Source organism: Aulostomus chinensis, chromosome 20, assembly GCF_037954235.1.
Source record: "Aulostomus chinensis isolate RoL2024-O1b breed Wild chromosome 20, RoL_Achi_v1.0, whole genome shotgun sequence".
In the NCBI taxonomy this organism is placed as follows: Eukaryota; Metazoa; Chordata; class Actinopteri; order Syngnathiformes; family Aulostomidae; genus Aulostomus; species Aulostomus chinensis.
Window position 1 is genome coordinate 19,105,827 of NC_141339.1, and position 18,016 is coordinate 19,123,842.

Below are 18,016 nucleotides of genomic sequence, written 5' to 3' on the forward strand. Positions count from 1 at the left end.
TCGGTTCCACCCTGTTTTGAACACTCGGAAGCTGAACTTGTGACGATAACGTGAATGATAGCGTTTTCTAATTATCACCAGTATATGCTACAACTGCTAAACGTGAAGTTTTCCTCTTAATCAGTAGCAAAGGTGCATGTTGAGAGAGGAAATACGCTGTTGAACCCATCACGGAGCAAGCTGATCGCTAGCTAGCTAGCTGGCTAGCTTTATAGCCATGTCGTGTTAGGATTGACTTCTCGTTCGCCGGTGTATTTATCAGGAAATAACAAATTTACACACAGAAAGTCCCCGTAAATCAAACCATGGCTTCTATTCTTGATGAGTATGAGGACTCGCAAAACATCAGGCAAAGTGCGCAGCAGCACAGCCGCCTGTCAAGTGCCAATATCGGGCTAACACATTCAGGTAAAGCGGGGGTGCGTCGGCTCGGCCACACGCATTTTAATTTTTTACAGTTGTTCTCCCTAACAAACGTCCGTTTCCTTGTGTTAGGTTTTGTGAATGTGAGACTTGAGGAAGAAAAGCCGATATTTAACAAGCAGAGGATCGATTTCACACCACCTGAGAAGATCAACCATCTGTCCGTGTGCAACAACCAGCTGTGCATGAGTCTGGGGAAGGACACACTGCTGAGGTGAATAACATAAACTTGTCAGTAACGTTTGCATACGTTTGATTGGATTATTTGTGGTTTAATGACTCTATTCGCTGAGATTAGTGCTCAACAGCTGAGTGATTGCTGCGTATTGTTACCTCTTAAAGAGCTGTTACAGAAGATAAAAGATGCTGATACAGATGTTTACTTGTTCTGTCTGGTTCAGGATCGATTTGGCCAAGCCTGATCAACCTAATCAGATTGAATTGGGAAGGAAAGATGACAGTAAAGTACACAAACTGTTCCTGGATCCCACAGGTGAGAAAGCCACCAAGATGGTGTGTCAGCTGATTCACATGTTCCTAAGGAAGCATTAACCATAAAGTTTCATTTGATGAAGACCCCTTTATGGATTTTGAGTGTGCGCTGATGTTAAATTGTGCTTATATTCATCCTCTTATTCTGTGTTGTTGTTGTGTTTCAACTTTAATTTTAACAAGTTATATTCTAAGTTGTAATGCAATTTTGATACAATGTTGAGTAATTGTACTCCCTTGATGCAGGATTACAAGAGTACTACTTCCTGGACTACATGAGCACTGCATGCAGATCACATGAGTGTTAGATGTTGGACGACATAAGTAGTAAATGCTTGGGTGCATGCAGGGCTACCTGTGGTACTGTATGTGCAGTACCTGCTGAATATAGGATTTCTATTTGCAGATTACGTGAGTACTAAATGTTGGCGCACATAGAGACTTGCATGCTGGACTAGTACTACATGTTGGACGAATAATACTTGCAGACTGTGAGTACTGCAGTATGTGCCTAATTACATGCAGGACTACACATGCATCAGAAGCTGTACAAATACTGTAAGCAATACTTCATGAGTATTACATGCAGGATAGGGCTGAATGATTTGGAAAATCTATCCACATTCATACACAGACAGGTTTCTTGTTAGTCTCAGAAGCACTGCCTCCTCAAACCCCGGAGGTGTACTGCCTGATGGAACGACACCATCAATGTGGTAGTGAGATGGTCATGACCTCATTAACCACATCAGATTCCCCCTCCTCCATATTTTCCTGCTGCAGGATCCCATCTGCTGATCAGCATGAACACCAGTGAGTGTTTGTACCTCAACAGGAACACCCAGAAGGTGCGTAGTCTGTCTCGCTGGAGAGGCCACCTCATCGAGAGTGTGGGCTGGAACAAGCTGCTGGGTAATGAGACGAGTACAGGACCCATCCTGGTCGGCACTAGCCAAGGCATCATCTTTGAGGCAGAGATCTCTGCAACTGAGGGAAGTCTGTTCAACACCAATCCAGACCAATACTTCAGACAGGTGAGAGTGTGGCAGATTGTGACTACAGTACAGTTGGTTTGTGGTGCGCGACAAATGAACATAGTTTGACATCCCTGGATTGAGTTTCTTTTAAACTAGTTATTACTCTGTCAGCAGTGTTCCCAGATCACCTAAAACCTCAAAACTCTGCCCTAAAGAGTAACAGTCATCATCAATATCCCTGTATTCATAAATACTTTCTGGCATTTTATTTCTTCCTCTCAGGATTGAACCAAAGAATGTCATATACTTATTGTATTGCAGGTCCACTCCCTGGAGGAGGATGGGAAACCAGCACCGGTCTGCTGTCTCGAGGTGGAGCGAGGCCTGGAGAACAAGTACTTCATCATTGCTACCACTCGTAAACGTTTGTTCCAGTTTGTGGGTAAGGTGGCCGAAGGCTCTGAGCAGCAAGGCTTCAGCTCAATCTTCACCCAGAACCAGGATCATTTGCCCAGTTTCCAAGAGTTCCCAGCCAACATGGGCTACAGCGAGATCACCTTTTACACCTCAAAGCTTCGTAGCAGCCCTAAGGCATTCGCCTGGATGATGGGTAATGGAGTTCTCTATGGGCAGCTGGACTATGTCAGACCTGATTCACTTTTGAGCGACGTACAGGTAAATACCTTTACGTGTGAGAACGTCCAGAATAACAGAATAAGGGGGTTGCCAGTAATGCTCCTAGTGGGCCTCCACACTCCCATTTCTTCTCTTTTTGTTGTGTACCTCTGCGAGGGAGGTCATGTTTGAACTGTGTTGTCTTCATGTAATTTACAGCAACATACTGTACGTGTTTTTAAGTTCCCACTTGTGAATACAGGAAGTGATATTTGCATGACATCACATGCACATTACTCTGCTCCTTCATGCAAAACCCAAATATTATCAGGGTCCACCAACCTCTCCCTCTGTGGAACAGCCACACACAGCGACATATTCAGGGGTGCAAGGGGCCACTCACTGGGTGCGTCTCAAATTATGGTCTAAGTATGAGATTGCTTGGGGCCAGATTTCACCTTTGCGTAGGTATTAAGTCTCTGAACTTTCTTGTTTTCGATATTTGTCTTCATACTTGCTCTCCTTGTGTCTAACAGGTATGGGAGTATACCCCAGACATTGACCTTAGTTTCAACAAGCCCATCTCCATCGTGCTGACACAGTTTCACTTCCTGCTCCTGCTTCATGACCGAGTTAAGGCCATCTGCACTCTGAATGGGCAGGTGGTATATGAGGACATGTTCCCAGATAAATTTGGCTCCCTCAAGAAGATGATCAAGGACCCAGTTGGTGGGTTGGTCTGGATCTATACCGAACGCGCAGTCTTTCGTTACCACATCCAGCGTGAAGCCCGAGATGTCTGGCAGATGTACATGAGCATGAATAAATTTGACCTGGCTAAGGAGTACTGCCGTGACCGACCCGAGTGCATGGACATGGTGCTGGCCAAGGAGGCTGAGCACTGCTTCCAGAACAAGCGATATCTTGAGAGTGCCAAGTGTTACGCTTTGACACAGAACTACTTTGAAGAGATTGCACTCAAGTTCATCGAAGCCAAACAAGAAGAGGCCTTGAAAGAGTTCTTACAGAAGAAACTGAATAATTTGAAAGTGAGTGAGAGAACACAGATCACCTTGCTTGTGACCTGGTTAGCAGAGCTGTACCTGAACCGGCTGGGCCAGCTGGAGAGTGATGGTAACACCATCCTCTTTCAGGAGACCCGCGATGAGTTCCGCCAGTTCCTCAACACTTCCAAACACAAGGAATGCTTGTTCAACAACCGCAGCACCATATACGACCTACTGGCCAGCCACGGCAATGTAGATGACATGGTTTACTTCTCAGTGGTCATGCAGGACTATGAGCGAGTCATATCTCACTACTGCCAACATGACGACTACAGCGCTGCCTTGGATGTGCTCTCCAAGCACTGTGACGAAAAGTTGTTTTATAAGTTCTCCCCAGTGCTCATGCAGCACATTCCCAAAAAAGTCGTAGATGCCTGGATCCAAATGGGCAAGCGACTAGATCCAAAGAAGCTCATCCCGGCCCTAATGAACTACAGCCAGATGGGCAGCACGCAGCAGATCAGTGAAACCATCCGCTACATGGAGTTTTGTGTGTACGAGCTGAATGTGATAGAGGAGGCCATCCATAACTACCTGCTGTCTCTCTACGCCAAGTACAAGCCGGACTCTCTGCTCTGGTATCTAGAGCAGGCGGGTACACATGCCTCAGAGATCCACTATGACTTAAAGTATGCTCTCAGACTGTGTGCAGAACATGGCTACCTCCGGGCCTGTGTTTTGGTTTACAGAATCATGGAGCTGTATGAGGAGGCGGTGGATCTTGCTTTACAGGTCAGTGAAACATGAATGTTGGTCAAAACATTTTTTATTTTAATTGAGACGTTCCAATGTGTATGTACGGGTCAGAGTTATTGAACTGGTCATAATCGTCAATAGGTCGATGTAGACTTGGCCAAAACCTGCGCAGACCTACCTGAGGATGACGAGGAGCTGAGGAAAAAGCTTTGGCTGAAGATCGCCCGCCATGTGGTGCAGGAGGAGAAAGATGTGAAGAAAGCCATGAACTGTCTGTCCAGCTGCACCCTGCTCAAGATTGAGGACATCCTGCCATTTTTCCCTGACTTTGTCACCATTGACCACTTTAAGGTGAACGATGATGTCTTTTTGTTGGCAAACCCAGAAGAAAACCACCACAAATTTAACACCTCTTTTATGATTTTTGAAGGGTAAAAATAGTTGCCAGAAGCGCAAAGCTAACGTTACGGCATAAGTGAACTACATCACATACGCATGATTTCAGTGTCAACACAACGAGCTTCATGGCACAACAACACAACAAACAATCCCGTTTATCCACTTGTTAGAAACTTCCTTTTTTTAATCCATGTAAAAAGCCTGGAATTCATGCATTTGGTATTCACTGATGTATTTTATGCTGTGTGTGTGTGTGTGGGGGGGGGGGGACATTAAAATATCTTAATCTAGTGTGAACCACAGACCTGATTTCAGGAAAATATTTGAAAAAATTATGGGGGAAAAAAAGAATCCAAAAACTTTGATTTTGAGATGAAGTAACTGCAACCTGAACAATGTTAACTGAGGGAAGTACAGTAGATGACTACCTTCACGTGATACCGTGTATTCAGTGCAGTTTCAGTCAATTTAAAAAAATGCTGTCCGTACGTGTAGCATTAATCTCGTTGTATCTCATTCTTTTCAGGAGGCCATCTGCAACTCCCTTGAGGAGTACAACAAGCACATTGAGGAACTGAAGCAGGAAATGGAGGAGGCCACCGAGAGCGCTAAACGCATCAGAGAAGACATCCAGGAAATGAGGAACAAGTACGGTGTCGTGGATTCCCAAGACAAGTGCGCCGCTTGTGACTTTCCTCTGCTCAACAGGGCCTTCTATCTTTTCCTGTGTGGACACATGTTCCATTATGACTGCCTGTTCCAGGTAACCACAAGGCTGCTTCTGGATGATTCACAATAGAGTGGTGTAGGACTGAGACCTGAAACATGGAAATAATTTGGGATCGTTGTCGGCTTCACTGGTCTCAGAGTCAGTGGGATTTTTTTTAATGGACTTTCAGTTAAATGGCTTCAAATTTAATGTTAACATCCCAAGGGAACCCACAGCAATGCTAACTTCCTCATTAACATACAAAACATGTTTTCTCTGCAGCAATATTAAGATACCATGTTATTAAAAAAACAGCCTCTGTTTTTAATTTAATTACGTCCCTTTTTTTTCCCTCCTAGGAAGTGACCCCTCACCTTTCAGCCTATAAACAAAGTCGTCTTGAGGAGCTGCAGAAAAAGCTTGCCGCAACCACACAGTCATCCAAGTCTCGCCACCGCACGGCGCTCAAGGAGGACTCAGACACTGCCAGTCTGGGAAAGGGCAATGCAGGCACAAGCCGTGAGCAGATTAAATCTGATATGGATGACCTCATTGCGTCTGAATGCGTGTACTGCGGCGAACTTATGATCAAGTCCATCGATAAGCCTTTCATTGATCCGCTGAAATTTGAGGAGGAGAAATCTAGCTGGCTATAGATGAGCCCCGCTTTCTCTCTCTTTCTCTGGAAAGATGAGACCAACATCTATATTTCAGAAGCTGCACCACCCACCGGACAGACCCATTAATGGATAAAGATGTTAACCTCGATAGTGACTACTGTTGAAACTGTATCAAGTTAATATTTTTTCTCCACAGGATTCTCTTATGTTGGTGGTATCTGATGATAATTGAATATCTTTGCACTTGAATGACAGTATCTACTGAATTGTGTACATGAATTGACATTGTTGGCAGTTTTACAAAATAATGTATAATAATGCCAAGGTTGCACTGTGTTTATTAGTGCCTGAACACCTGACTATTGAAGGAACACAGCAACTTTTGGGGGGAAATTTACTTATTTTCTGTCCTATCCGGAACTAGACAAGAATATAGTGACCTTTTCTCCTTTGTGCATATATGAGGGAGCGGAGACTCAGAGAGACCAGCTAACACCTAATTAGCTTAGCGCAATAAATGGTAGTGGATAATCAGGTTAGCATACCTGCGCCTTACCTGTGTCAGCTCCCAAACTGGTAGTTCTTGCCTTTTGTATTCTGGTACAGACAGATAAAGTTCACGGAATTAAACCTCCTTATCCTCTTTGCCAAAGTCAGCCATAATTAGTAGTAGCAGTCCCTCTTAAAAATAACAAATGTTTTGTTTGCCAAAGTTTAGAGGTGCAGCATCAGATCATTGTATCTTGTTAGTAAAGAGTGGTACTAAAATTACAGTATCTTGTACGATTTCTCAGTGAATGGAGCCTTTACTATCACAGTGGTGCTTTGCTACACCTATCCACTGCAAGTCATTGTGTTAAGGCAACTAGCTAGGAAGTGCCTTTGGGTCTCAGTGCCAAAATGTACACGCAGAGAAGAGAAGGGTATTTATCCTCTTATCCGGCTCTTGGGGAGTGACAAGAATGTGTAATTACCCAAACGTTGTCATGTTCCTTCAAGGTTCAACATTTTCAATCAAACATGCACTATGTATCTGTGAACTACAATAGGTTATGCATTTATTTGGTCCCCCCCCAAAAAAACCCATAACCTGTTACTTGACAGCATCTTCCTCTTTGCTCATCTGCACTACAGCTCTGTGTTTGTCTTAACAGTTTAACCACAGAAGATTAACAAACTGTCAAATAAAAGCTTGTCATTCCCGATGGACTGGTCATTCTCTTTGTTTTGATATTTCACAAAGATCTTACAATTTTTTTATCAGTTGCTGCTAAGAGAAAATCAATACACTCTCAGATTCTCAAGAGGGGGACTGCTGGTGGAGTGAAACTTGCACGTCACTTGCACTTGGAGCTTAAATGTGACATTGGGCAGAGATGTACTGCAATGAAGCACAACACTCAGGCCTTTTTATAACTGAAAACAAAGGTCATCCATGAATGCACCCAAAATTTTCAAATCCACTTTTTTGTCCACCATTTCAGACCTTGATCTCAGAATAGTGTGGACTGTAATTTCGACGGGGTTTATTTTAGGACACCCAGCTGCATTACATTTCAACCTTGAAGGTGCATTACTACACAGACATTAATGTTGACAACCTTGAGCCTTGGATTTCAGCAATGGCTGGACTTTCAAACGCAAGAGCATAAAACGTTCACCTTCTAGTTTCCATATTGGTTCCTGGACCTCTTTTGTATAAATGCAGAGTTTCACATTTTGACAATTCTTACTCCATAAATTTGAAATGATAACGCCTATTTTTTCTGTCCATATGAAAGTGTACCTAATAAATCGGTAAGTACAGAAAAAAATAATCATGCAACTTGGCAATTGGTTATGAGTTGAACTAAAATACATTTTTGATTTTAGGCTATGGTGACACCTGTTGTCATTGTTTGGATCCCTGCCAGCTCCATGAGCTAGCAGTGCTGGTAATTTAGTGTTTATATCCTTCTCATCACAATAAATGTTCATTCCTTCACCCCTAAGAGAACTGCGACTTCCACTTTTTGTTGGGCTGACTGTCAACAGATGGAATTAGAGAAAATAATTTATTATTTATATAACATTTTCCTCAGGGTTTCCTACTACCTCACTTTACCTAAAACGGAGCTTCCTTCTAATGACGTAAGACGTAGCTCGGCAATCTTCGCAATGAGCAGCAGCCACTAATAATCGACATCGGAAATTCATCGATACGCTACTATTACATGTGCATAACCGTATAAAAATGACGTAAATGTTAAAACACTCGCTTATTAAAATAAGCTACAGATACCTTTAGTGTGTACTCTCAATGGGGTTACTACCGGAGATGAAAAAAGGAGCTTCCCTCCCTCTGAGATTGATTAAATTGCCTGCTCCTTGCTGTACCTCCATGGCGTCGTGTCTCTGCTCTCTCAGTAACAGAAAGTGGCCGCCTCTCCGCTGTTGCTGCCGACTCAAAGCTCACGGACTCGCTCGGCGCCTTTAACCGCCATTTTGGAGTCAGAGAACCGAGAGTCGGCAGCAGCGACGAGAGAAACGAAAAGGGGACACGGGGCCGAGGTGAGAGACTCCATGGTGGATGTTATGGCGAAGGAGCAATGGGGGAAGATGGCCGGGAGGGAGAAAAGAATTAAAACATGGGGATCATTCGTTCACCAGAGTCCCCGCTTGCGTCCGCTACAAGGACACGAGAGGCGCGGGCGGAGGGCCTTGGTTGTCGCTGCATCGCGACTAGCAAGCTAAAGAATACCATTAAACCTATATCATATCTAAATAGATTGTTTAGGCAGGAGGTGGTGGCCTTAAAGAGACAGAGCCGATTTGAATACTTCATATTAATGGTGTGAGAGGACGTCAGTGTCAAAACGCCTTAGTATTTCATAAGCTAGCGTTAATGATGAAATGCAATATTAGGCAACTTAGCTAGGAGGCTGTAGTTGTGTATCAAGGGTTGGATGTGTAGGGAAAGAACCACCAGCAAAACTTTGAAATGTCAAAAATTTTGTACGTAAAGCAGTAAGCCGTCAGCGTGTGTATACCACTACCTTGACCCTTAACTATCATTGATCTGAGCCAGCGCTGCTTGAGCTTATATAGCGAGGCGGCTAACGGCAGTTAGCTTGTAAGCTACAAGACAGTGCTTCACCCAAGGTTAGCTAGAAAAGCTAGCTAACGCTAGCATAGATTTGTTAACGCCAAGCTAATTTTAACCAAACGCCGCGACAGTAAAGGGATGATGTGTTTTTTTTTGTAAGATAACACAGTCCTTACTTTCTTTTCATTACATAAATATCAAATTCTTTCTTGACTTTTTTTTCTTGTCAACCTCCAAGACACGAGACATTGAAGTTGTCTGAAAAAGTCAACTGAATATGTAATGAGTTTTTGGAAGGGATTCGGTTTATTACGGCCAAAATAATGCTGTAATTGCAGTTTTAAAAAAAAGAAAGAAAAAAAAAGCAATTTTAATTTTCATCGTAGAATTAGTAAATGCAAACTATCTAAAATTAAATATTAACATTAACAGTCTTCAACCTTTTGAAATGAACACAAAATTGGCTTGCATTCATGATCCAAATTTAGGAAAAGATCTTTGTAGACAGTTGTCTCACTTCAATAAGATATGAGATAAATAAATAACTCAGTAGTATAAAGAAGTAGCAGAGGATGTCTCTGACAGAATAGGTAGAAAATCCTAGTGCAACTGCGTGAGTAAAGTATGAACAAAATACATTGAAGTTGTGCAGTTGTATGCAATTAAAAGTTTAGTGTTTTCATGGAGTGTAAATAAACCAAAATTAAATCCAACCTGTTACTAACAATATGAGAGCATGAGACCAAATACCATTGTTTTGTCTGTTTTTGATTGAAGATTTCTTCTATCGTAGGGGTTTTGACCTTTGTCTGATCACGAATCTTGAAATCAAGAATGACATTGCTCCCTGAAAAGGTAGGTCCACCAGAAGTGTATGTTATTTGGTACGTTGAACCTCGTGCTTGCAGTATATTTCATGCTTTTACACCAGAGTGGGCAGATCCTCATCTAGAAAACTGTTGAGGCAAAATACTTATCGACTCAACTTCTCTTGATGGTACTCATCTCATCTTTAGTCATCTACTGACTTCTTTCTGTTTTTGTCCTCTGCTCCTTAGTAAACCTTTCTGCCCAGCTGGGTAGAGGTATCTGGGCTGTATGGCGTCAGGGCAGGGTGCCTGGCTGGAGGTTGGAGCATCGGGGAGCTCTGGCCTGGCTAAACCTCTCTACCTGCAACGCTTGGAAAGATCCCTGAGGCTCGACAGCTTCCTACGCCAGACTGCCACCATTTTCAACAGAGACATAACCAGGTACGGGTGGAAGGGTGAGGGGTGGGGGAGCACTTGTTGCTGGGTAGTAGTATATTTTGCAGTATAAAGATGCATCAATCTCTACATGCTGTACATGCAGTTTTGTTTCGGAGGGAACCAAGTGCAGTCAAAGTGATTTAAAAATGTTAATGTGTTGTCACAATCTCCAACTGTACAGCAAGCTGAAATTCAGTGTCCCGGTACATAAAATCGATGATATTATGTCTCTCAGTGACAAACATAATACTTACTCTGTCATACACATCCGTAAATAAAAGAATAGCTAAATAGAAGATGCTACATTCCCTACGTTACAGTGACGACAGTGACGACAGCGATGGTGAACTGGGGGCAGGGCTTTCCTTGGACCCCTCCTCTCAACATACTTCTTTGGCTGTGAAGAGTGAGTCATGTGAACAAGGGGACGCGCTGGCGGAGGGCAAACCCCTCAATGGAATTCTTCTGCAAGGTAAAGGTAAGATTTCTCTCAGATCTCTTCATTCTGCCTTGCTGTCTGAAATATGTGTGTTCAGTCTGTACATGTGATGTCACCCCCCCCCCCCAGACCAAAAAGCAGATAAAACAAGCCTGTACAATTTCTCCAAGCTGAAGAAGAACCGGAAATGGCTCAAGGTATTGAACGTTTCACTGCCCTGTCCTTCCACAGCATTTATGTCTCCCCCTCACAAACACCTTGTAGCTACATTCATCATGTGTTTCCTGCAGAATATCTTGTTGAGTGACAACACCACAGATTCGGACACAGACTCCGATGACTCTGATTTCTGTTTGTCGCGGGAGGAGTTGCATGACATGCTGAGACTGCACCGCTACACCAGGCTGCATCAGAGCAAGTTCCACTCTGACCGGGAGGTACATATACTCCCACGTGTGTGCACAGGGCCCAGTGATGACAGATAATCCTTTATATTTTTGAGACCATGACATTGTTTGCGTTTCCGTCTGTCTGTCCCGTAGCTTCAGCAGTACCAGTTCTACAGCACTGGACTCCTCTCTACTCAAGACCCCTTCTATGAGCAACAGCGTCACCTCCTGGGCCCAAAGAAGAAGAAAATCAAAGATGAGAAAAAATTTAAGGGTAAAAAGAATTTTTCTGAAACTCTTGAAGTTACTATGATAATGCAGCAAAGCTAAAAGAAAAAAAAACAATCTGGTGATTACTGAAATATGCATTTCTTTATGTGGGCCTCCTTTTTTTTTCCTAGCCAAACTTAAAAAAGTAAAGAAGAAGAAGAAACGGGGAGAGGGGGAGTTTCCAGATGAAGGGCGCCCTTATGTCACCAAGATCTTTGCTAAGTTTTCACATGATGCGCCGATGCCAATGGTTAAGAAGAAACATCTCACCGTCGAGCAGCTGAATGCACGGAGGCGCAAGGTCTGGCTCACCATCGCCAAAAAGGAGATCCCTAAGGTTAGTGTGCACAAACGTAGTCAACGAGGTTGATTGATTTGATTTGGAAGTGTTCACTAGCATTTCTCTAAGGGTTATCAGCCTCACTTGTCCCGTTTCTCCGTTTTTGCAGTCTTTCAAACAGAAGACCTCTGCTAAGAACCTTGTATTGACCAATGCTAGAAAGGTAAGCAAAGCTGACACATTCCAGTGACATTAACGTGACTTCAGAATAATCATTAAAAATGAACACTTCAGTGGCAGCAGAGTTTATTTGGTTGATGATTCTCCCTCCCAATTGCCCCAGTTGGCTCACCAGTGTATGCGAGAAGTCCGGCGTGCAGCTATCCAGGCCCAGAAGAACTGTAAGGAAACATTACCTCGGGCTCGCCGCCTCACCAAGGAGATGATGCTCTACTGGAAGAAGTATGACAAAGTGGAGAAGGAGCACAGGAAGAGGGCGGAGAAGGAGGCTCTGGAGCAACGGAAACTAGATGAGGAGATGAGAGAGGTAGGTGAAGATCTCCGGAGAAGTCTGACTTCACCCGCTCAAAATATCCTGTGGCAATATTTGTTTTTAGGGTTGCAAAATTTAGGAACATTCATAGTTGGAAACTGCCTGTGGGAATTAATGTGAATAACATTGGACATTTTGGAGTAATCACACCAACTATATTTACGTAGTTATACACAGACATAAAAACTAACATGATGTACTCATATGCAAATTTATAAAACAACACATGTACAAACAAGATCCAACCAGTATAAAATGAAATCAAGGCCTCTGAAATGCACCCCAATGTATGGTTTATTTCTATTAATTTACATTGATTCCATCAATTCCAGTGTATTACCGTAGATTAAAATTAAAGTTTCCAACTCTTTTGCAAAAAAATATGTAAAAACATTCTCAGAATTCATGCCCAAAATTACGATTACCTTTTCACTCCTTTGCAACCCTGATACCAACACTTGAGCCGTCTTCCATGGAAAAACAAAGCCTTCGCTTTTTTTCCATGTCTTCATTTCAGGCCAAGCGTCAGCAGCGTAAACTGAACTTCCTCATCACCCAGACGGAGCTGTATGCTCATTTCATGAGCGGTAAAGCTTCCATGGGCGGACCAGGAGGGGATTCAGCTCAGGAGGAGATTCTGAGAAAGCTTGAAGACAATGCTGCTCAAAGACAGATTGACATTGGTGGTGGCGTGATGGTCAACATGGGACAGGAGGACTACGGTATGAACACCGCGGTCATATACATCTGTTTTTGTAGCGTATAGCCCAATTAAGGGTTGTCAAAACTGGTTGCAAATGATTTTCGATCATTCTAACAAATGGGGGTTTGACAAAGTGGGGAACTAGAAGAGAGTTAGAACGTTGGAATGTAATGGATTTCTTTCCTTTTCCTGGTTGTATGTGATTTCAGATAGTGAATACTACAAGTCTCAGGCCTTGAGAAATGCTAAAGAAGCCTACCAGATTCATCAGGAGAGAGTAAGTAGAGGCTCATGGTGCACAGAGTCGTACCCCAGCACGCAACCCCAGCTGAAACTACTAACCGCTGGATTTCTCCTTGTAGACGCGAATGTTTGACGAGGAGGCAAAGGACAGTCGTAGCGCGTCTCAACACGCAGCTGGTGCATCATCTTCAGGAGCCGGCTCTGGGTTTGGTGAGAGCTACAGCCTGTCCAACCCCTCCATCCACGCAGGTGAAGACATCCCTCAGCCCACCATCTTCAATGGCAAACTCAAAGGTTACCAACTCAAAGGCATGAATTGGCTGGCCAACCTTTATGAACAGGTACGGTAAGACTTTGTTTTTGTGTGTTAGGATGAGTGAAGGTTTGAAATGCTAAAGCTAATATTCTTATAAAAGAATTACTGATAATTTGGTCCTAGAATATGGTTTTGTTTTGTAGTTGTTGCAGCTTGTTTTTGGTGTTCAGAGATGATACGGTGTGTGCTGCCTGTACTGATGTACACACATTGATTGACAGATTTATGTTTCCTGTTTGTTGCTTTCTCTGCTGTAGGGAATCAATGGAATCCTGGCAGATGAGATGGGACTTGGAAAGACAGTCCAGAGTATCGCTCTGCTGGCGCACCTAGCAGAGGTGGGGGAGAACATTTTTAATTGTCTGAGTTATTGTTGAACTGAAAGCATCTCAAATCCAGATGTTTTGTGCACTTGTATCCTTTAATAAGGTTCACAAACGCAGGGTCACTCATGGGAGATTTGACTGGGTTGGTCAAGAAATTCCTTGTGTTTTAAGATTCATAGCTGCAGTACACTGTTAAGCCACATGAGGGAGCCTGGTTGTTTTCTTGCCGTCATTCCACAGATTCTACTAACAGCAAAAAGAAATTGATGCTTTAATTAAAAAACAAGAGCTAAACACCATAATGCGCCTATCATCTTGTGTATATGTAATTCAAATTTAACTGATGTTTGTAATTGTTAGGCTGGGAAGAGGTAGAAACAATGTGATAGTGTGTTTACTCCCACCGAATACATTTGTTTGGCTCAGTTTCTTCATTAAGAATTTAATGGAGGTACATTTTTCAACAAATGTGCGTTGAATTAAGTTTTGATTTGTAAAAAAATGTGTGGAAATGGCTGGTTCACCTATTAATGATGATAGAAACTGATGCAGAAGTGGTCGGAGTGAACGTTCATTTATGCACACAAATCTTATGATTTATTTATAATTGAGGCCTGTTTTTAACTGCTTTGCGACGGTTTGCTGCTGTCTCAGGTGTCGGAATATTTCACTGAACGAGTCCCTCAATTCAGAATTTGAATTCTAGGGAAATGGGAGGTTTTCAGGATTGCAGTGTCTCTTCCAGGAAGATTCATGCTCTGGTCCTGCAGGACACCCTGTTATTGGGTGCTCATATCATCCACACATAAAGACCACCTGTCTTGGCCCCTGATGATTTAATCTCTTCTCTGTCCGTGCGCAGAGGGACAACATCTGGGGTCCGTTCCTTATCATCTCTCCTGCATCCACCCTCAACAACTGGCATCAGGAGTTCACCCGCTTTGTCCCCAAATTTAAGGTGAGAGTCCGTGGCGCTGCAGCGGAAACACCTGCACCACAGCTGGAATGACACATCAGAGTGCAAACCTCGCTGAAACTGCTCAACAGGGGGCAGTATTGTATTATCATAAAAATTTGAGCACAGGAAGCTACCTCGAATGGCTTTTCAAAAATATTTTTGCATCCTTTAACTGACCCTCTACAGGTTGTGCGCATTCTTGTATGCTGAAGAACATTTATCACATACATCAGAATTTGCTGAACCCATTTTCCATACTACTTTCAAAATAAATCAATCCCAGTCTGTTTTGCTAATGAGGTGTGAAAAGACCCTATTACACAATTTGAAGATAAGCTTCCTGAACACTTGAAGCAAGACTGACTGAAAACAATGGAATACCAGGTTGTGTTGAGTGATGTAATGATGTGAAAGTCTTTACTCTTCACGTTCTACATCAACAGGCGAAGAATTGAAGCAGTGAGTCATGCATGATGCTCAGCTGAAATGTTTCCTGTGGGAACATCATTGTTATTTTGTTCAGTGTCAGCTTTGGTGTTATGAAGGAGCAGGGTTGGAATGTATGTTTGTGGAGAGTGATTCACGGGAGTCATTTCAGCCACTCCTTTAAAACTACTAAGGATCCCCCCCCCTTTTTCTTTTCTTTTTTTCTAATCTTTACTTTATTGTCTATCAGGTGTTGCCATACTGGGGAAATCCTCACGATCGCAAAGTGATTCGGAAATTTTGGAGCCAGGTAAAGAAGAGCTGATGATGACAATGATAGTAATGATCGTCGTAAACACTTGCACTAAGTTTTTGCTTCTTTTCAAATTTTTGGGGGGATTTTCTTTCATAGTTTGCTGCTTTTGTTTGAGCTCTTTGTTGAATACTTAAAGTTACTCTGGGTTCTTAGAAAAGCCCTCTAGAAATGTGACGAACTATAATTATTAAAAGTAAAAATCATTCCGTTGCTTAAAAGATATCATTTGGAATTCAATAGCAGTCTAAATCTGACTGCTTGCACTGTCAGATTTGTGTGCTTCAGCCACCTCTGGGGTTAACGGGGTGTGAGAGGCTATGGCACCTTCATCTTGGGTTTTCAAAAATTTGGGATCCCTGTTTAAGTGAATGATTGTTTCTTCTCTGCCCTCTCTCTGTGTAGAAAACCCTTTACACTCAGAACGCACCATTCCACGTGGTGATCACCAGCTACCAGCTCGTGGTCCAGGACGTCAAGTACTTCCAGAGGGTCAAGTGGCAGTACATGGTGCTGGATGAGGCCCAGGCATTGAAAAGCAGCACTAGGTAAAGCGCTATTATGTCATTCCGTCTTCCTAAACACATTAGAGGACTCCTGTGTAGTCTAATATGTTGATTCATTATACAGTACTTGATGTTAAATTGATACTTTTCCAAAGTTTTCAGTCCCTCACTGTCAGTCAGCTCTTAATATGCTAATTTCCAGATGTTTGATGTTTTTAACATCATTTTAACTCAACCAAAAGTTTCAGTAGATAAACTCAACATTCAGAAGTACTTTCCTGTATTGATTTAACCTGTAATTATTTAGCTCAGGGGTTCTAAATCTGTTCTAATTCAAGAATACTGGACGAGGGCCCATTAATTAGCTTGGCTAATCCATTTTAATCTAATCTAATAATCTGTGTGTTACAGAAACCCAACACCACTATTCTCTGTTATACAGGCAGGAGCCCATGAAATCAATAAATGCAATAAAAACAACCAAGTTCTTTAAAATTGTATGGGTGTGCGCTCCGAGAGCTTCTCTGTTATTCGCTACACCATAGTCAAAAGCTAGTGGTTAGCTCGCCAAACTGAGTTTCACAAATTGATGATGCTGTTTGAAGATTCATGTTCTTGCCATCATCTTCATGCTGTTGAACATGGACTTTATGGTTATATTTTTATTTATACAAAAGAATATTTCCCTCACAAAAATTGCGCTGATGACCCACTCATGGAACCCCGGACCGGTTGTTGAGAAACACCTTAGTTACTACACAGCAATAATTTTGACTAAAGACGTAATAATAGAGATTTTTCACGTCTTTGGAACCTACAAGGTGATTTTAGTCGTTTACACTTTGGTCCTTGGAGCACAGACCTCCACTAAAGCCAGTTTGAATAAAAAAATCCTGCTCTTTGTTGTTTTAAGCCTTATTGGATGGGCTCTTCCTTGACCCGTGCCACACTCCTCCACAAGTCTGGTGAGAAATCAGCCTGGTATTTCAGTGTAACCCCGCTGACAGACAAACAAACCAGCAGACGTGGGTGAAAACATGACCTCCATGGTGGAGGTGATAAATCAAGTAGAACACACAATTATGATAATAAATTGTAACGGATGATAAAAATTTAGAAATCAACAAAAAAAATTTGAAATCTGTGGAAAATATACTGTTCATGAATACATGGATTATACCCTTCATGGCTCCTGTTGATTAAAATCTAGTCAGGAGTTGTCTTTATAAGTTGGTATGTTGAAATGACTAACAGATGTGAGTGCTGTGTAGTATTTATTAAATCAAGACAGTTGATTATTGTACTTGTCATGCTGGGGCTTCATTCATCATTTCTTGTTGTGTTTTTAGTGTTCGGTGGAAAATTCTCCTGCAGTTCCAGTGTCGAAACCGACTGCTGCTCACCGGGACGCCCATTCAAAACACAATGGCTGAGGTGAGCTGCTGTATTTTGTGTGTGTGTGTGTGTGTGTTTGCGTGTGCGTGTGCGTGTGCAGGTGTGTTTTAAGTCAGTGCGTGTAGGACTGAGCATCTTTGTTATTGCTGTCTTTCAGCTGTGGGCCCTGCTTCACTTCATCATGCCTACGCTGTTCGATTCCCACGAGGAGTTCAACGAGTGGTTCTCCAAGGACATCGAGAGCCACGCTGAGAACAAGTCAGCCATAGATGAAAGTGAGAGAAATGTTTCCTGTTTCTCTTTTATTTCTCAGCTCAGTGTTGCGTGTGATTTTTTTTTTCTTCTACAGCTAAACACTGTTTCATGTTTATGTTTCAGACCAACTTTCCAGACTGCACATGATCCTTAAGCCTTTCATGCTGCGCAGGATCAAGAAGGATGTGGAAAACGAGCTCTCAGACAAGGTGGGAGAGAGCTCTTGCTTGGCTGTAGATTTGTGCTAAGCTAACTGGCTGTTAGCTGGGCTCTGTGGGTCACGGCTAATGCAGCACAAAGGAGAGAAGGATATC

At 42.7% G+C, this 18,016-nt stretch overlaps 2 protein-coding genes across 9 annotated transcripts in view; both read left to right on the top strand.

Annotated features, from left to right (window-relative positions):
• vps18 (VPS18 core subunit of CORVET and HOPS complexes) lies at nucleotides 1-7,216 on the top strand. 2 transcript variants are annotated; one of them, XM_086190155.1, is made up of 9 exons: nucleotides 1-408; nucleotides 496-637; nucleotides 825-916; nucleotides 1,699-1,949; nucleotides 2,214-2,567; nucleotides 3,044-4,306; nucleotides 4,412-4,621; nucleotides 5,196-5,432; nucleotides 5,738-7,216. In XM_086190155.1, the coding sequence occupies exons 1-9, from the start codon at nucleotides 306-308 to the stop codon at nucleotides 6,032-6,034; spliced, it is 2,949 nt and encodes a 982-aa protein (XP_086046281.1). In that variant the 5' UTR covers nucleotides 1-305; the 3' UTR covers nucleotides 6,035-7,216. The 2 variants fall into 2 exon arrangements, with proteins under 2 accessions (XP_086046281.1, XP_086046282.1); XM_086190156.1 differs by lacking the exons at nucleotides 1-408; nucleotides 496-637 and adding an exon at nucleotides 1,322-1,406 and having other exon boundaries at nucleotides 843-916.
• Nucleotides 7,217-8,401: 1,185 nt separating this feature from the next.
• The window catches only part of ino80 (INO80 complex ATPase subunit), a 40,360-nt gene continuing 30,745 nt past the window's right edge, over nucleotides 8,402-18,016 (top strand). For 5 of the 7 annotated variants that reach the window (XM_086189545.1, XM_086189546.1, XM_086189550.1 and 2 more), the window contains exons 1-20: nucleotides 8,402-8,548; nucleotides 9,877-9,938; nucleotides 10,142-10,333; nucleotides 10,651-10,808; nucleotides 10,899-10,966; nucleotides 11,060-11,206; nucleotides 11,312-11,432; nucleotides 11,560-11,765; nucleotides 11,878-11,931; nucleotides 12,052-12,255; nucleotides 12,779-12,983; nucleotides 13,174-13,241; nucleotides 13,327-13,548; nucleotides 13,781-13,861; nucleotides 14,712-14,807; nucleotides 15,484-15,543; nucleotides 15,952-16,094; nucleotides 17,402-17,486; nucleotides 17,605-17,722; nucleotides 17,826-17,911. In XM_086189545.1, the coding sequence (XP_086045671.1) occupies nucleotides 10,182-10,333; nucleotides 10,651-10,808; nucleotides 10,899-10,966; nucleotides 11,060-11,206; nucleotides 11,312-11,432; nucleotides 11,560-11,765; nucleotides 11,878-11,931; nucleotides 12,052-12,255; nucleotides 12,779-12,983; nucleotides 13,174-13,241; nucleotides 13,327-13,548; nucleotides 13,781-13,861; nucleotides 14,712-14,807; nucleotides 15,484-15,543; nucleotides 15,952-16,094; nucleotides 17,402-17,486; nucleotides 17,605-17,722; nucleotides 17,826-17,911 (2,274 nt within the window). In that variant the 5' untranslated portion in view covers nucleotides 8,402-8,548; nucleotides 9,877-9,938; nucleotides 10,142-10,181. The remainder of the gene's footprint in view (nucleotides 8,549-9,876; nucleotides 9,939-10,141; nucleotides 10,334-10,650; nucleotides 10,809-10,898; nucleotides 10,967-11,059; nucleotides 11,207-11,311; nucleotides 11,433-11,559; nucleotides 11,766-11,877; nucleotides 11,932-12,051; nucleotides 12,256-12,778; nucleotides 12,984-13,173; nucleotides 13,242-13,326; nucleotides 13,549-13,780; nucleotides 13,862-14,711; nucleotides 14,808-15,483; nucleotides 15,544-15,951; nucleotides 16,095-17,401; nucleotides 17,487-17,604; nucleotides 17,723-17,825; nucleotides 17,912-18,016) is intronic. The other 2 variants (XM_086189549.1, XM_086189552.1) reach the window with 1 other exon arrangement.